At 34.5% G+C, this 16,401-nt stretch overlaps 1 protein-coding gene across 2 annotated transcripts in view; it reads left to right on the top strand.

Moving 5' to 3' along the window:
• LOC150082765 (endonuclease/exonuclease/phosphatase family domain-containing protein 1-like) overlaps nt 1–16,401 on the top strand; it is a 97,602-nt gene that overhangs the window by 75,570 nt on the left and 5,631 nt on the right. For both annotated transcript variants that reach the window (XM_090377586.1, XM_090377587.1), the window contains 2 exons: nt 6,207–6,260; nt 15,634–15,759. In XM_090377586.1, the coding sequence (XP_090233712.1) occupies nt 6,207–6,260; nt 15,634–15,759 (180 nt within the window). The remainder of the gene's footprint in view (nt 1–6,206; nt 6,261–15,633; nt 15,760–16,401) is intronic.

Here is a 16,401-nt window from a genome sequence, read left to right as displayed (position 1 = left end):
TCATCTACATAATACTGATGTCTAATAGAATAAATGTTGTGACTCTCTCCTTGTACTTGCTTTTACATGTATGCAGAACTCTCTAGTTGCTGATTCTTTTCTGTATGCTATATGTGGGGGGGGGTATGACAGCCTTAAATTACAACTCTGTATAATATTAGGCAAGTTTGAGTCAATGGCCTACAGAAAATTGAACTGGAGGCTTGACAGAGATTCAATTGTCTGATTCTGTGCCGAACGACGCTCTCCTGAGTACGATTGCAGGACCAGATCTTTCAGTGCAGAATGTTCTGCTTCGACTGAAGGTGATCTTATTGGGAAATTCAATTCTGAGTGAAACTGGAAATATATTCTGTAATAAAGACAAATGGAACAGAGCCAGAGTATATCACCAGGTGTGAAAATTGACAGTATGACTAAGCAGCTATCAGTTTTTAAGGGTATGTACAGTGATCCTTTGAAGTACTAATGACTTGAAACATAAATGAACTGATGACTCGGTCAAGGGAAATGTGATAAAAACCTTGTGGATTAAATGAAATCTTGAGGGTTCTGTAAATCTTGGGGGGGGGGGGAAGAATATTTTTTGGCCTGTCCTGGTAAATAGAAGATAGTCTTGCAAAGATAAATTCATTTGAACAGAAGTGGTGCAAGGATTTTTGATGGTGTCATTGAGGACTCCTTAAAGGTTTGGGGTAAACAGCTAATTGGGAGGGGGAATTAGAGGAAGTCATTGGGATTATGCAGCTTATTGGCATATCTGTGTCCAAACTGTAATTGCCTTATGCACAGAAAGAAACATTTGAAATAGGGGAAAAAACCAGCAATCACATACTGCTGGAAAAAAAACATGTTTAAATAATTATAAGGAATGTATCTGGATTGCAAAAAGCTAAAAAAATACTTACTCTAATTTGTCAATATGTAATGCCAGGAGTATTATAAATAAATGAATTTGAGATTTTGATTAGGTCAACCAATGCTGATATAATGGGGCTAACGGAAATGTGGTACCAATCAGAAATAGAGGGTGAAGAATATTATTATAATGAGTATACAGCCACTCCCTGACTTACGTAAGGGTTGCATTCCACGGAACTCTGCGTAAGTCGGAATTTCCCTAAATACTTATGCAGCACTCGCAAATTTGATACAAAATATTGGTGAGTAACAGATGGCTGGCTCTCATGAAGTTTACTTTCAGGCAGTATATTGCAGATAATTAGAATGAATTGCCTGCCATGGTGGTCAAAACAAAAGCTTTGGTAAAGTTCAGAGTAGAATTGGATAGCTACAGTGACCAAAAAAAATTATTTTAGGATATGAAGGGCATTTGCAAGTTGATGGAATACAGTACCGAGGTAATACAATACTCAGGTATACCATCAAGCCTGACTGTATGACTGAATCTGCTTTATTTACAATTTTTTCACAGTAAGTTGTCTTAAAGAGAAGTGAATTGGACTAAAAACAGACTGTCATATTTTTTAAACATATAATAAACAAACCTTTTGGTGATTATTTGTTTAAAAGTAGACTCTCTCTCTTCTATCTTTTGAATGCCTAGGAGGACCACACATTCTATAAAATATAAATTAGTATTACTAATTTATAGTTCCCTTCTTTTGTCCATCAGAAAAATAATTTTGATGACAGGTGGTAGTGACATAGAGGTATGCCTCAGTTTTTAGAGAGATTGTGACAAATACTCTATGGGGATGTATGTTTTCCTAAAGAAAATAGAATCTCCATCCTGCCACTGGACATGTTTCATTTATACAAATTTGAAACAGTTGCTCAAGATACCACAAGTAATAGGGAGCTTGATGGTATACCAAAGTATTGTATTACCTCTATACTGTATTCTGTCAACTTGAAAATGCCCTTCATATCTCAAAATAAATCGGTATGCAACATTTGTCGAGGTAAATTTGAATCAGTCAACATTTTTGAGGAAAATTGAGTAATACTAAAAAGTAAGGTAGAATGTGTACAAGTTATGAATCATTTCAGAAGATTGATACAAATACATACTATTCACATTACAATAAAATCATTTATTATTCAGCAATATATTACAGCACTTTGATCACATGTAACACTTGTAAGTGATGAAGGCCCTGGTAAAGATGCTGTAACATTGCTGGATATAAATGATTTTGTTGTTGAGAGTGGTTGGTAATTTATATCACTCTTTATGGATAATCCCCACAAACAAAATGACTCATTTAAAGTCTTGATTAAAGTTCAGAATATATTATATAGATTTTGATAGCTCTAGGGTTTAATATATAATATAAAGCTTAAGATGTAGAAGTGCTCAGCTACTAATTTACTCATCATCAGGAGATAAATAAGTCAGGAAACATTTCTGATTCCACAAAAACATTTCTTGAAGAGCCATATATAGAAGTTTCAGCACATGCTTAGGTAGGCAGTTCCTGAGTTACTTCAGTACTGTGCAGTATGTAACAATTAGGTAAAGAAAGAAGCAGTGAATATTATCTAAAATATGTAGTCTGATACATTACCCAAAGGTACTGAAGAGAGGTAGAAAATTTACTATAAGCAAAAGCTGATATCCATATGAAAGATTTAAATGCAAGGAGAGATGATACTGCCTCAAGGAATTAGAAAAGAGTATGTAATAGTATAAACATTAAAATATATCCCAAGTTACAAAGAGAATGTTTTAATTATAATAGAGGATGTGGAGCAGCATGAATTTTGTTGACACAAGTGTGTAAGGATGCTGTAGTATATTTAAAGTTAGAGTGAAAATAAAATAAAAAGCATTCTGTATTTTTGTATTGGTATGTAGTACTTTGATAAAAAGGTAAGATGCTATGTTTATATATTTTTTAAACATACAAGAGTTTTAAGCAAAATTTAACTGTCAAGCAGGGCACTGGGTGGATGGAATCAACCAACACAGAAAAATGTGTGAATTTTAGCATACTTCTATTGTGGCATTTGCCCCATCTACAATGTTAAAAAAAAAATTTCTTTAAGCCTCTGTTTCAGAGTTCAGGTGATCATTGTGTTAATTTTCCATAAAGTTTGGTTTCATTTTGATTTTGTTCACTTTGCATAGTTGAGAATTGGACATTAATTTTAAATTATACTTGGCCTTAGCCATTCTTTTGATTTCTGAATTATATATTTCTACATTGCATTGCTCTCCTTATTGCAGTTATTGGTGTTACTATTATGTCCTTAGTTTAATATATATGTATATATACCGTATATATATATATTATTTTTTTTCCCCCTTAATATATATTGTTGTGATATCAGAGACATGGCATCCCACACACATATATGCAGTGCAGAATTGGAATTTGGGGAGTACAGTGTGTACAGAGAGGATAGATGGTAGGAAGGGAGGAGGAGTTTTGCTGTTAGTTAAGAAACACACAAAATCTAAGGAAGTAAATACATTGTTGTTGAAATTGGTGGACAGTGCAACGTTGAGTCAGTTTGGAGTGACATAAGCACTGGGAAAGGGAAAATGAGAGTAGGAGTGTGTTATAGGCCTAATGACTCTGATGAGTACAACAAACAACTGTGTAGAGATATAGCATGGGCCAGTAAATCAGAAAGTCTTGTAATGGAGGATTTTAACTTTCCAGATATTGACTTGAAATACTGTTCAAGATTTAGACCTAAATGAATGTCAGATGAACTGATGAGGCTCATGGCAGAGAAGAAAAATGCACAAGATGCATATAAATTATCAGGTGACACAGAAGCCTCTGGTAGATATAAGCTAGTCTGTAATCAAGTCACAAAGGAGATTAGGTAAGTGAAGGCTGATTATGAGAAATCCTTGTCAAAGGATGCAAAGAAAAACAACAAAGACTTCTTTACTTATGTAAACTCTGGAAGGAAGAGAATGAATCAGATTGGTCCACTTTATTGATGGATCGACTGTTGATGATTCTGCTCACATAGCTAACAAACTGAATGACTATTTTGCATCTTGATTCACACATGAGAATTCTTTAATGAACGATAGGGCAGAAGTTTACTAAAATTTAACAGGGACCTAAATAATTTTGTAATAACAGAGAGCAAAGTGGAGGAGAAAGTGTTGAAGTTGAACATAAAAAAAAGCTTTGGGGAGATGGGATCAATCCAGTTATATTGAAGGAGGCAGCAAGGGAGGTAAGCAAACTCTTAGCTATAATTATGAGAGCTTCCTAGATAAAAGGGGATACATTTGCACTTCAGATATAGTGTCTAAAACATGGATTGGAGATGTGCAAATGTATCCCCAATTCACAAAGGGGATTCAAAGAGTGATGCAAACAATTATAGACCTGTTAGTTTAACTTCTGTTCTGGGGAAAAATAATAGTCACCGGTTAAAGAAGAATTGTAGGATCATCTAGACAAATCTGCATTAATAGTTCAGACACAGCATGGGTTTGTTAAGGGGAGGTCTTGTCTGATCTTGGCACCTCCGTAGCCAGGTGGGCAGGAGCAGCAGTGTGTAGCACACGCTTCTTGAGTAGACTGGGGTTCGAGCCTGTGACCACCAAATACGGAGGATGCGGAAAGGTCAGGGAATGACCACCGCATATCCCCGGAACAATATGGCCTTAGTTGCTAATGCTCCTAAAAATCAAATAACAACATAACAACTTGTCTGATCAGTTTGGTTGGATACTACGATGTGGTCACAAAGGAACTGGATGCAAAAAATAATTTTGATATCATATACTTGGATTTGAGGAAAGATTTTGATACTGTTGCACATGAAAGACTGCTGTACAAATTGGAGTGGTGTGGCATTAAGGGTAAGTTGCTACAATGGATAAAGGGGTGGTTGAGTGGGATATGACAGAGTGGTAATAAATGGACACTGCTCTTCATGGAATAATTTTATTAGTGGTGTCCCCCCAGGGTTCGGTGCTGGAACCATTGTTGTTTTGTATGTTTATCAATGAAGGTATATCAGGCTTAATGTCCAAGTTTGCAGATGATAGCATAGTTGGCAGGGTTGTCAATGACAGTAAAGACAGTATGCTACTGCAACAGGATCTAGAAAAGTTAGGTAGATGTGATGTGCTGAGAAGTGGCAACTGAAGTTGAACATTGACAAATGCAAAGTACTGCATATGGGTAGCAGTAACTCAAGAGAAACATATCAACTGTATGGTATTACACTCGGGAAAGTGGAGAATCAAAAAGACCTGGGGGTAGATATGAAGTTAAGAATGCAATCACTGTGTTAAGTAGATGCTACTGCTAAAATAATATAACTTTTTATCTGGAGCTTTAAACTTTTTCCTACAATTTTCTTCAATGATTATAAAGATGCTAGCATAAGAACTGGTTTAAATGTACTTTTGAAGCACTTGAGACAATTACTGTATCAGTAAGTGCAGTGGCATCTACTGATGAAGTGGTTGTCTCACGTGTTTCTTATGATGTCACTGTTACTACTTATTTGCACATTGTGAACACATTCTGATATGTCACCATTATGTGATGTGATTCACAGAAAAAAACTTACTGCTGTAATACCAGTCTCTTTGTGAAAGTTTCTGTTGCATTCTGTATTATTCTTTAGTACTGCACTGCTTGTCCTTCTAATCATTAAAATATATGTTAAAAATATTTCTAACCACTCGTAAATTTTTGGGCTACCTCAAATTCCTTAACAACTGACCTAGGCAAATGTCAGTACCAATTGAGAAACACTTAACCCAAGCACGGTACTAAGTACTATAGGTTCTAATACCTCTCGTGTTTGGGGTTCACATAAACAAAAAAAAAAAAAAAAAACTTAAGTTTAAGTGTAAATTTCATGTTTACACTAAACAGTTTAGTGTAAACATGAAATTTAACAGACTCTTCATGAAACAGTCAACTGATGATGATGTGTGTTTCTAATGCCTTCATAAGTGAAATAAAATCTTGAACAAATAAGGCATTCCATCTTTTAGACACTATATCTGAAGTGTCTTTTCTGTGCTAACTTACTCAAACTTAAGTGTTACCAGTACTTATTGTTATCATTAAATAAGTGTTGAATAATTTTTTTTTTTTTTTTCTAATTTTTTTATCTCAGAATTACTATGGTTGTTTTTTTTCTAGTGTTTATAAGCACTAATTTCAAAATGTACATGAAATTTATATGTATAATTATTATGCAAATGATTATTTATAATACTAAATACTTGTATTTTCTTTTATTAGGAGAACAGTATATTTTTTTGGTTGGAGATTTTGTTTTACCTCCAGGTCATACAGGTAACAAGTGTTTTCTTTTTTTAAATTAAAGTTTCTAAAGGTTTGCTAAAATTTTGTTGCAGTAAAGATTTAGTGGTGTCCATATTATCATTTTGAATAGTTATCCTTCACTAATCACCATCCTCTCTCATTGTAGTTTTGCTTATTCCCATTTTTTTTTTTTTTTTTTTACTCAATATGCAAACAAATGATCAATTTTGCTGATCTTTGTCTGCTTATTTATGGTGTCCGTTTACTTAGGTTTGCCATTTGCTAACAAGTTTTTGCTATTCAAAGATAATGCAGTGATTTGACATTCAAAGGAATTCCTTTTATATTCAAGGAGTATCTCACACATACCTATTAATCTTTGCCATAAATTTTATTTGTGCAATAGTAACTGCAGAAATTGATGCAGTATTACATTTTATTGTGAAGTGTCTGAGTCCATATATTGTTGATCCATTGGTAACTATATTCAATGCAATCCTCTCAAAATAGACATTTCCTCATGCATGGAACAAATACTCCATCAGACCATTAGAGAGAATGTCAGTACCCATAGCACTCAAGCAATTCTACATGTGTTAACAAAGCATGGTGGTATTTCAAAATATCACCATGCAATAGTTAACTGCTCTACTGTTACAAATTTCCTGGTGATGTCTAACCTTGCGCTCAAAGCTTTTGATGATAAAGCTGACTTAGCCATTCTATACGTTGACCTGGAAGCAACCTTTGAATAGCATCAATGGTGAAACACTTGCACTGCTGGAATTGTTTTCCACCTTCTGGGCAATATCCTGGCCTTTATAAGATCCTTCCTCACATGCAGAACTACATACCTCAGGAACAACAAATTAGTCCACGCTATAAAAATTACTCATGGAGTGGCACAAGGAGGTTGTTCAGATTACTCTTCCTGGCTGAACCTTTCATCGATGCAGTGAAGATATTTTGGTGTATGCCAACAACATCAAAATATGACCACCATCCTGCCAGCAGCTGATCCAGCTAAAATTACCAATTCTATAAATATCAGGATTGCTGAGTTAGCTTTCTACCTGGAACAGTTTGTGCTGCATCTAAGCCCTTGTAAATCTGCAATGATGATATTCTCTTTAAATTTGCCACCTGCCAAAATTCCACACTCTTTCCATAGAGCCCAGATCTCCATAGTGAACTGCCACAAAGACTTTGGGATTATTTTTAACCCAAGGCTTAGGCTCCATCAGCATATTGAGGTGCTAGTACCAAGAATGTGTAGCCTTAGATGATGCACCAAACAAAACCTGCTGTATGCAAATGACTTGAGAACAGAAAAGAAATATAAACATACTATAATAATTAATGATAAACACCAGCCAAGAAATTAAACTAAAAATTTAATTTCTCGGTATATAATATAAACAGACTGTAATTTATCCTGCAGTACTCTATGCAGCAGAAATTTGAGCATCAGCAGCCCTGACAGTAAATAAAAAAATCTGTGCAAAAGAGTATGTGGACATATGTTTTTGTATAGGGCCGCTCCTAGAACGGCAGTTCAACTCCGCCTCTTATCTCTGTGAAGAACAGTACAACTGCTAAAGTGCCAGGTGTGTGTGTGTGTGTGTGTGTGTGTGTGTGTGTGTGTGTGTGTGTGTGTGTGTGTGTGTGTGTGTGGTTGTTGTTGTTGTTGTTGTTGTTGTTGTTGTTGTTGTGGTGGTGGTGGTGGTGGTGGTGGTGGTGGTGGTGGTGTCTGGCCACTTGGCTACCCAGAAGCATCAATAACCTGGAGAGATGATTCTGGGTACTCGTCCACACCACATGAAGGCGGGCCAATCCCAATTGTGCTTGTAGTATCTCAATTCGAGACTCTGTCCCATCTGATGCTGCCAAAAGGCAGGCCAGATTCCTCCTGGGGGCCCACTCCAGAGGAGAGGAAAAAAAAAGAAGTTCCCCTGGTGTATTTATAAAAAAAAAAAAAAAAGTTCCCGTGGTGTATTTATAAAAAAAAAAAAAAAGAAAGAAAGCGTGGGTTAGTTGGAGTTAGTTTGACAATGAGGGCTACTGAGGTGCTGATAAGTTGATGGACCTGATCTGGAGAGAAAGCAGGTATTTTGCTCTTGAGGCAGTCTGTATTCTTGATACTGGACATATCAAATAGTAAGTGATGTAGAAGGGTACTGACTACTTAAGTGGGCCCTTCATAAACATCACATTCCTTCACAGGTATGGACAAACCAGGTGGTGAGACAACAGATAGAGCTGCCAGGGCTACCAACCACGATAAACAGCAGAAGGTTCAAAACTTCTATCAAACTGCTAATTGTCATCATTCATTCCCAAATTTCTGGAATCTCTGTACCCAATGCACCCCTGCACAATCTTTGAGGCCAACTCCAATGCTGCTGCCGAAGTTGCATAGGCTTAAATTGTGCAACAGGTTCACACCTGTGCAGTCACTACCAGCCATTCAAATATTGGAACCAGGTGAATTGAATATGGATAAATTGCAACCCTCCAGATATAGCTCTGTTTACTCAGTATATAAATGGCTCATTGCATTTGATGACACTCATATATATCTCTCTCTCTCTCTCTCTCTCTCTCTCTCTCTCTCTCTCTCTCTCTCTCTCTCTCTCTCTCTCATACAAGCTGTGACTAATAGGGATCTGATACAAGCTGTGACTAATAGTGTCCACAAAATTTGATTTGCATTTAAGATGGCAAAGCTCAACTATGTTATGGAACTATAATTGCATGCTTTGGCAGTTGCATCAACTATAATTGATTTTTGCATATATTTTTCTAATTATAATTTTAATGTAAACTAGGGGGCTTCGCCTCCTGCTCGCTTCTTTTGATAAAGTAAAATAAAATACTTACAGAAGCTTTTGACACTGTATGTGTCTCTTTCTCAGCTATGAATAAATACATTACATATGGAAATCAAGAATGGTACCATGTGGTCATGAAGTTTATCTAGCATGACCACGCTGAAACAGAAGCTTGTTTTACCATAGTAAAGCAAGCTTCTGCTACGTATTACCATATAACCCACTTCCTTCTTCTTCTACTGAATAAATATCACTAGGAGGAAAATTATTTTAATGTATAGAAAGATATCACACAATTTGCACTTAAATTTACCTTTCCACTTTTTTTAGAAACTTGTGAACCTAGTTTATATTATTCCTAGCTTTCCATTATTGCAACTGTTAACATAACATATTAATTTCCCTTTTGCTAATCTCTAATTGTATGTTGGTGTACACTCAACTTGTCAAACTCCTAACCTTGTAGGCTGTGATAGGTGTTTGTTAATATGACTACTGCAAACACAAATTGTACAGAAGCTGAGTATGCTAGGCCCTTCAAATCATTATATAAGAAATTAATTAGCTAATGTATGTAGTGTGTTACATTTTGGAAATGTTATATTTTTTCTTAAATGATTTTTTTTTTTTCTATGATTAATAGAGATGGAAAGTAAATATCGTTATCTCCTTATCAATTAATTACTAAGTTATAACTTTATAGAACACCAAATAAAACTCTGTAGGTTTTGTTTTCTAAACTTAGCTATTTAGTTTAATTACAACTGTAATTAAATAACATAATTAACATATTTATTAATCTCCTCCTGTATTACTCTTTGTTATGTCTCTTAACTCTTTTTTTTTTTTTTTTAATTTTGTCTTCTCTTTTCTCTCTGTATATATGTATCCCTTCACAAGTGACATCGCATTCACAAGTCTTGCACAATAATACACATGAATTATGCATGGACTGTCTAAAACTAACAGTAATGCATTAAAAATGCACCTAAAGAAAGACTGTTTTTTGAAAGGGTCCAAAGACTGGGTAACTTGCCTGGTGAGATTGGCAAAAGGGCATCCATATGAGGAAAGACTGTGAATATGTGGGTTGCAGAGCTTGGAAACTAGGCACCTTAGAGGAGACTTGATTGAGGCATTTAAGGCTCTGAGAGGCATAAGCAAAATGAATAAGGATGAAATTTTCAGGGTTATAAATGATTCTAGAATAAGGGGCCATAATTTCAAGTTATGAGGGAGTTGTTTAGACTTGGATTGCAGGAAGTTTTATTTTAGTCGGTCTGGTTACCTACATGGGTGGTAGAGGCTGACAGTTTAGGAAAATTCAAAGGTCAGCTGGATAATTACCTACAGGAGGAGAGAAAAGGAAATAGACACATAGGTTGTCTATTTCCTTTTCTCTTATTATTTTTTTTATTATTATTATTTTATTTTTATTGTTATTATTTCGTTTTGTTTATTTTTGTTATTTTATTTTTTTGGCTGGTGCAGCATAAGCCATAGGCTTCCTTGCGGCCATTGCTAATACTAATACTAAAAACTAGTTACTCTATGAATTTCTTTTTACCATAAAAATTGTATAGAAAAAGAAATAATAATTGCCAAATTTCTATTTATCTGATTTTAATGAAATTTGGTTTTGTCTGACAAATATTTTTGATAAGTCTAAATATAAAATTTCATGCAAATCTGTCCACTGAGTCCCTCTGTTACATGCAGACAGATGGATGTGGTGAAGACAATAAGTGCTTAGCATTTATGTATGTGCGAATGCATCCTAAAAGGATGCCAGTAATATTTTGGTTGACTTCCGACTTAGTGTGATGATTTGCCATCATTTGAGGTAACCCAACAAAATGTTATGGATCCCCAACAACACTAAGGGACATGGCAGTATTTCCTCAGTTTTTTGTAAAATGTGTGGAGAAAGCATTATGACAACACTAACATGCATAATTGATTTGTCCTTCAAGAGAGGTGTCTGCTCGTTCTCTCTCTTCCCCTCTTAAAAAGACATCTCCAACAAGTGCTGACAACTCTGTCAATTTATCTCTTAAATTAGCTAAAATTTGAAATATGCTAAGACAACAATTAATAAATTTCATTAACCTTTCTGTGGATATACAGAAAAAAATAACTGTCAAATTATTAGAATACAAAGGTTTATATTCAAATTATGAAAAATCTGAAGTTATATGTTTTGCTAATTCCATAAATAAAAGTAAAATTCATTTCAATTACATAGTTGACAGTACTATAGTAGAGTTAGTCACAAGAAACCTGTGTATGCTGTTTTCTGATAATGCCTCATTCGATGTGCATATTAACACAATGACCAAATATGCCCTCAAAAAAACTCTGTTTTCATAATGACACCTGCAGACTTTAATTGCCCACATCTCTTTTTACATTCCTATAAAATTTACACCTGATCTAAGTTAGAATATATCTTGCAAGTGTAGTGATCACACTTTGGATTGCTGTGATTGAGAAAGTTCAAATCCATGTCCCGAAATATTTATGCTATAAAGGCAGAATAGATTATAATAGAAAATCTTATCTCAATTGGTGAAAATTTTGGTATGAGTCACTCCAAGAAAGAACAATTAAAGTGGATATTATTTTACATTGATCACACTTTGGATTGCTGTGATTGAGAAAGTTCAAATCCATGTCACGAAATATTTATGCTATAAAGGCAGAATAGATTATAATAGAAAATCTTATCTCAATTGGTGAAAATTTTGGTATGAGTCACTCCAAGAAAGAACAATTAAAGTGGATATTATTTTCTGGAACAAGCTTATTGCTAGCATAATCAGAGGTGAAGATCTTGTTGTGCTGATACAATTTAATGTGCTACCAAGAACATTTCAAGGTAATAAGCTTCCATTCCAAAAATATGCAAGGACATATAGTGGATATTTCAAGTTCATAAACAAGAACAGCAATTTGCCAATAGACTAAACATGTGTTTAGTGTTTGAAAAACCATCTACACTCAAAGGGAAACTAAAGAAAATTAAGATATAGTCTCTAAAATTATTTATGCATCTTGTTTATAAAAGTATGTGCATATCAGATCATCAACTTGTAAGTACTTATTAAGTCCAGAAAAGTAAACACAAATGTATAAATTTTAAAAAATTATAAATAACTAATAATAAAGCAAATAAGAAAGAACTATAAACAGATAAAGTAATTATTAAATGACTCTTGAAATACTGTCAGTTCTACTATAACATGCATTTTTGCAACGCAACTGATATATTAGGGAACAATACAAGTATAACATGATTTTCGTGTTGGTTCTTGTGTGATTTCATCTAAGAGTAACACTAAATGAATGCAAAACCCAGCACTAACCTGAATGTGGCATCCTGCGCAGCAATAGATACAAGTTTATGAAGCTTAAAAAATGTCAAATGTGTGAGAGCTATATTTCCCATTTACTGTAGTTGTATTGGTCAGAGACACACTATTGTCATTCACTGTATTTATGAAAATGTATGAAATTACAATGTATGAAAAAAATTTCATGAGGCGTGATGTGTGAGCAGAGGAGCACATTTCTAGAGATCACTACCATAAAATAATAAAAACAATTTGCAGTTCCCGATTTATTGGGCTTTTCAGTTAGTGCAATCTAATTATAAATGGGTAGTAAACTCGATCTTATTACTGCATTTGCGATAATACCGATAGCTGGAATTCTGTGGGTTTTTACATTATTATGGTGAAATGTGTTCCCCCCCCTTTCCATGGGTGCCTCCGTAGCCGGGGTGGGCAGGAGCAGCAGTGTGTAGCACATGCTTCTTGATTAGACCGGGGTTCAAGCCCGTGACTGCCGAATATGGAGGATGCAGAAAGGTCAGGGAATGACCATCGCATATCCCCGGAGCAATATGGCCTTAGTTGCTAATGCCCCTTAAAAAAAACCAAATAATAACAACAACCCCCCTCCGTGAAATCTTCAATCATATGAAAAAACATAAATTTGCAGAATCTTTTCTTCATTCCTATTTTTTAAGCTTTGTAAACTTGTCTCACTTTTGAAATTTATGCATCCCATGTTCGTCGTTATTGATTGCTTATCTTTTTTACTGTTTTAAATTTTACAATAAAAAAAAAAGAAAACGTTATTGAACAGAAATACCAATCAAACTTCACATCTTGTTAGGTAAAGTGCTATACTGTAATATTTATTTATTTATTAGAAATTTAAGATGTTTAAACCTGTGTTAGCAATTTTATTAGGTTTCTAACTTTTTTAGTGTTTTACTTACCAGGCTGAACATTTTTTTTTTTTTTTTTTTTTTGAGTGCTCTGCCCCATCCCTATTTTTCCCATAAGCCTTGTTGGTTTTAATGCGCAAAATACCATAACGCGGAGATTTTTAGGAACACATGCACCGCGTTATAGCAGAACTGACTGTAAAAGTTATTTTTAAAAGAAAACAAAGATGGAAAAAAAAAAAAAAAGATAAACTGCAGCCATTATCAACCCACTGCAGGATGGAAGCCTCCTCAACAATTCATGTTGAGGGAAATGGACCATAATCTGCCATGCTGGTCCAGTGTGGGTTGGCAGATTGACCATATTTAGCAAATGGCAAAATACAGTTTTTTTTTTTTTTTTGTTTTTTTTTAAATGATTGTGCTTTTGTGAAATTGTAAATTGACAAAAATTTTTTAAATCTAATTGTGTAGACCTCAAAGTACAAATCTAACAATTCTGATGTAATTCTGTTAATTTTTTTTCCTGTTTAGATGTTTTAACTGTGTGTGATGGACATTAAAATAAATAAATATGCAATAAATTATTTAATGAGTTGAGGTTAAAAACATTTAAAACATATCAAATAGCAAAACAATTCTTTATTATTAACCTATATCTTCATACAATAAAGTAATATTAATGCAGTTACTTTTGATATACTGTACTTGCTATAAATTTGACTGTATATGCAGACACGTACTGTACGTGAATTTAAATTTATTTTTAATATACAAGTATGAAAAGATTTCACAGAGCTATAGTAACAATACATTACAAAATATAACATTATATGTAATAACATTAAATTAACAAAATTAATAGTTACTTATTTAGGATTTAATAAGGCAAATGCATTATTCACACTTTGCCATACGTTCACTAATAGTGACAATCAGCTAATGTTGTGAAGCCAGTATCCTTTGAAACAGCGGTCCTGACAGCATCTCAGATTTTTAAATGTATAGTGAATTCAACTTTCAGGTGATGTTATACAGTTGAAAAAGATATAAACAACTTACACAGAATGGTGGATAATGGAATTTCTTTTTAAATTGAACATAAGCCAGGGTTGTAAGGTTGAAAACTCAGCCCTTGGTCTTCACTGAGAGGAACATCTCTCCACAACCAAAATTGAATGCAGTTAACACATATGAAATTTGAATTCCTTCTGAATACTGTGTTGAAATTCTCTTTTAAGACGATGGATTTACTGTTGGCTCCACAGAATGGAGCCTGAGTTCATGTTGCTAACATGACAATGAGTGTGCTGAAAAGATTATTTTCTTAGAGCTTTCACTATCATGAATTCCATATCTTGCATAAGTCATTTTTTTCTGTGGGGATACTTGAAAGAGAAAGCACATGGAATCAGAACAGAATGTTTGAAATTGTTGTTGCCAAGCACTGTGTGATCCAACTATATACAGCTACTGAATGATTGTGGGTGGGCTTTTAGTTCGGGATCAATGGGAAAAATAGATAAATTAGACACTTGTCATCTTGCTTCCAGGAGTTCATTTAATTTCATGTCTCTAACCTTTTTAGCGCCTCCGTAGCCAGGTGGGCAGGAGCAGCAAGTGCATAGCACACGCTTCTTGATTAGACCCGGGTTCATGACCACCAAATACGGAGGATGCGGAAAGGTCAGGGAATGACCATATCAGGGAATGACCAATATGGCCTTAGTTGCTAATGCTCCTAAAAAAAAAAAAAAAAAAAAAAAAAAAACCATCTCTAACGTTTTGCAACACCAATGTACAATCCACTACTTTTGAAAATGAAGAAACTCTTGCAATTGAGTTGTGGCTTTTGGTGTGCAAAGAAGTTATTAACAGCATTTTTTTTTTTTTTAACATTGGCTTCTAATAATATTAATTTTAACAGGGTGTACTTCCAGCACATATGGTGAAAAGAAGTTGAACAACTTCTTTTCACCATATGTGAAAAGATAGTCGAGGAACAACTTGTTAAGTAAAGATTCTTTCATTCATTCCTTCTAATAATGAGCATGAAAGTATAGACATTGGTCTGTGCTATAAATGTATGTACTGCCTGTAAACAGCTGTCGATAGTCTGGTTGGTTGCCTTGGTAGAGCTAGACTACCAAGTTCAAGTGTTGTCAGTTCTGTTTACCACTGAATTCTGTCTGTGGCCTTATATAATATTTGCACTTTTATTTAGTTTCATGTAGAATTTCACTGTTTTTGTATTTTTAGCTGTGATGATAGATATTTAAAAATAGTGATATATGCAGTTTCCAACTATTCTTGTTTCTCTCTTCTTTTTTTTTTGCAGTATTTGAAATATTAACTATTCAGGGTTATAGCCACTTAATTCCAGCAGGTACTGTCACTAATATGGTTAGCCAGCAAGAAGATTGCCATATGTGGGGTAGTAAAAATATTCAGAAAGTTCTAACAGGTTAGTTTGTTGATCTTAACTTTATGAAAACTTTGGGAATTAGTTTACAAAGCGTGAATTTAAAAATTATTTAAATTGGTACCATTAAAAATACAGGGTGAGCATAAAGTCTTTCCCTGATTGAGAAAAATTATAACTTAAAAACTATGCTAGATAGAAACTTGCACCTTGTGTCATAACAAAGGCCAATGCTTAGAGCTTTTTTGCACTGTATAGTTGCACAATCTGTGGATGATCTAGGTAGCAATGCATCGCTATAGTGGATACTTCATAATCGATACATCGCTGCAATCGCCAGTATTAAAATGGTGTCGATGAAGGAGAAAGCTCAATGTGTTTTGTGGTTTAATGAAACAAAATCGCCAGTTACAGTTCAGCAGAACTTTAGAAGAGAGTATGGGTGAGATCCACCAAATGTTAAAAACATCAGATGTTGGTATGCAAAGTTTAAAGAGACTGACAGTGTTGGGGACCTTAAGAGAAGTGGTAGGTCTAGTATGAGTGAAGAGACTGTTGATGCTGTGCATGATGCTTTTGACTGCAGTCCTTGGAAGTCAACTCGTTGTGCATAAAGAAAACTTGGCATACCTCAGAGGACAGTGGTTAAAATTTTGCACAAACGGCTTCATTTGTATGCATATA

The sequence above is a fragment of the Mastigoproctus giganteus genome, chromosome 7, assembly GCF_048544385.1.
Source record: "Mastigoproctus giganteus isolate SK-2022 chromosome 7, ASM4854438v1, whole genome shotgun sequence".
NCBI classification, from domain to species: Eukaryota; Metazoa; Arthropoda; class Arachnida; order Uropygi; family Thelyphonidae; genus Mastigoproctus; species Mastigoproctus giganteus.
The sequence above is the reverse complement of the archived record's forward strand: the minus strand, read 5'-3'. Positions and strand labels throughout refer to the sequence as shown.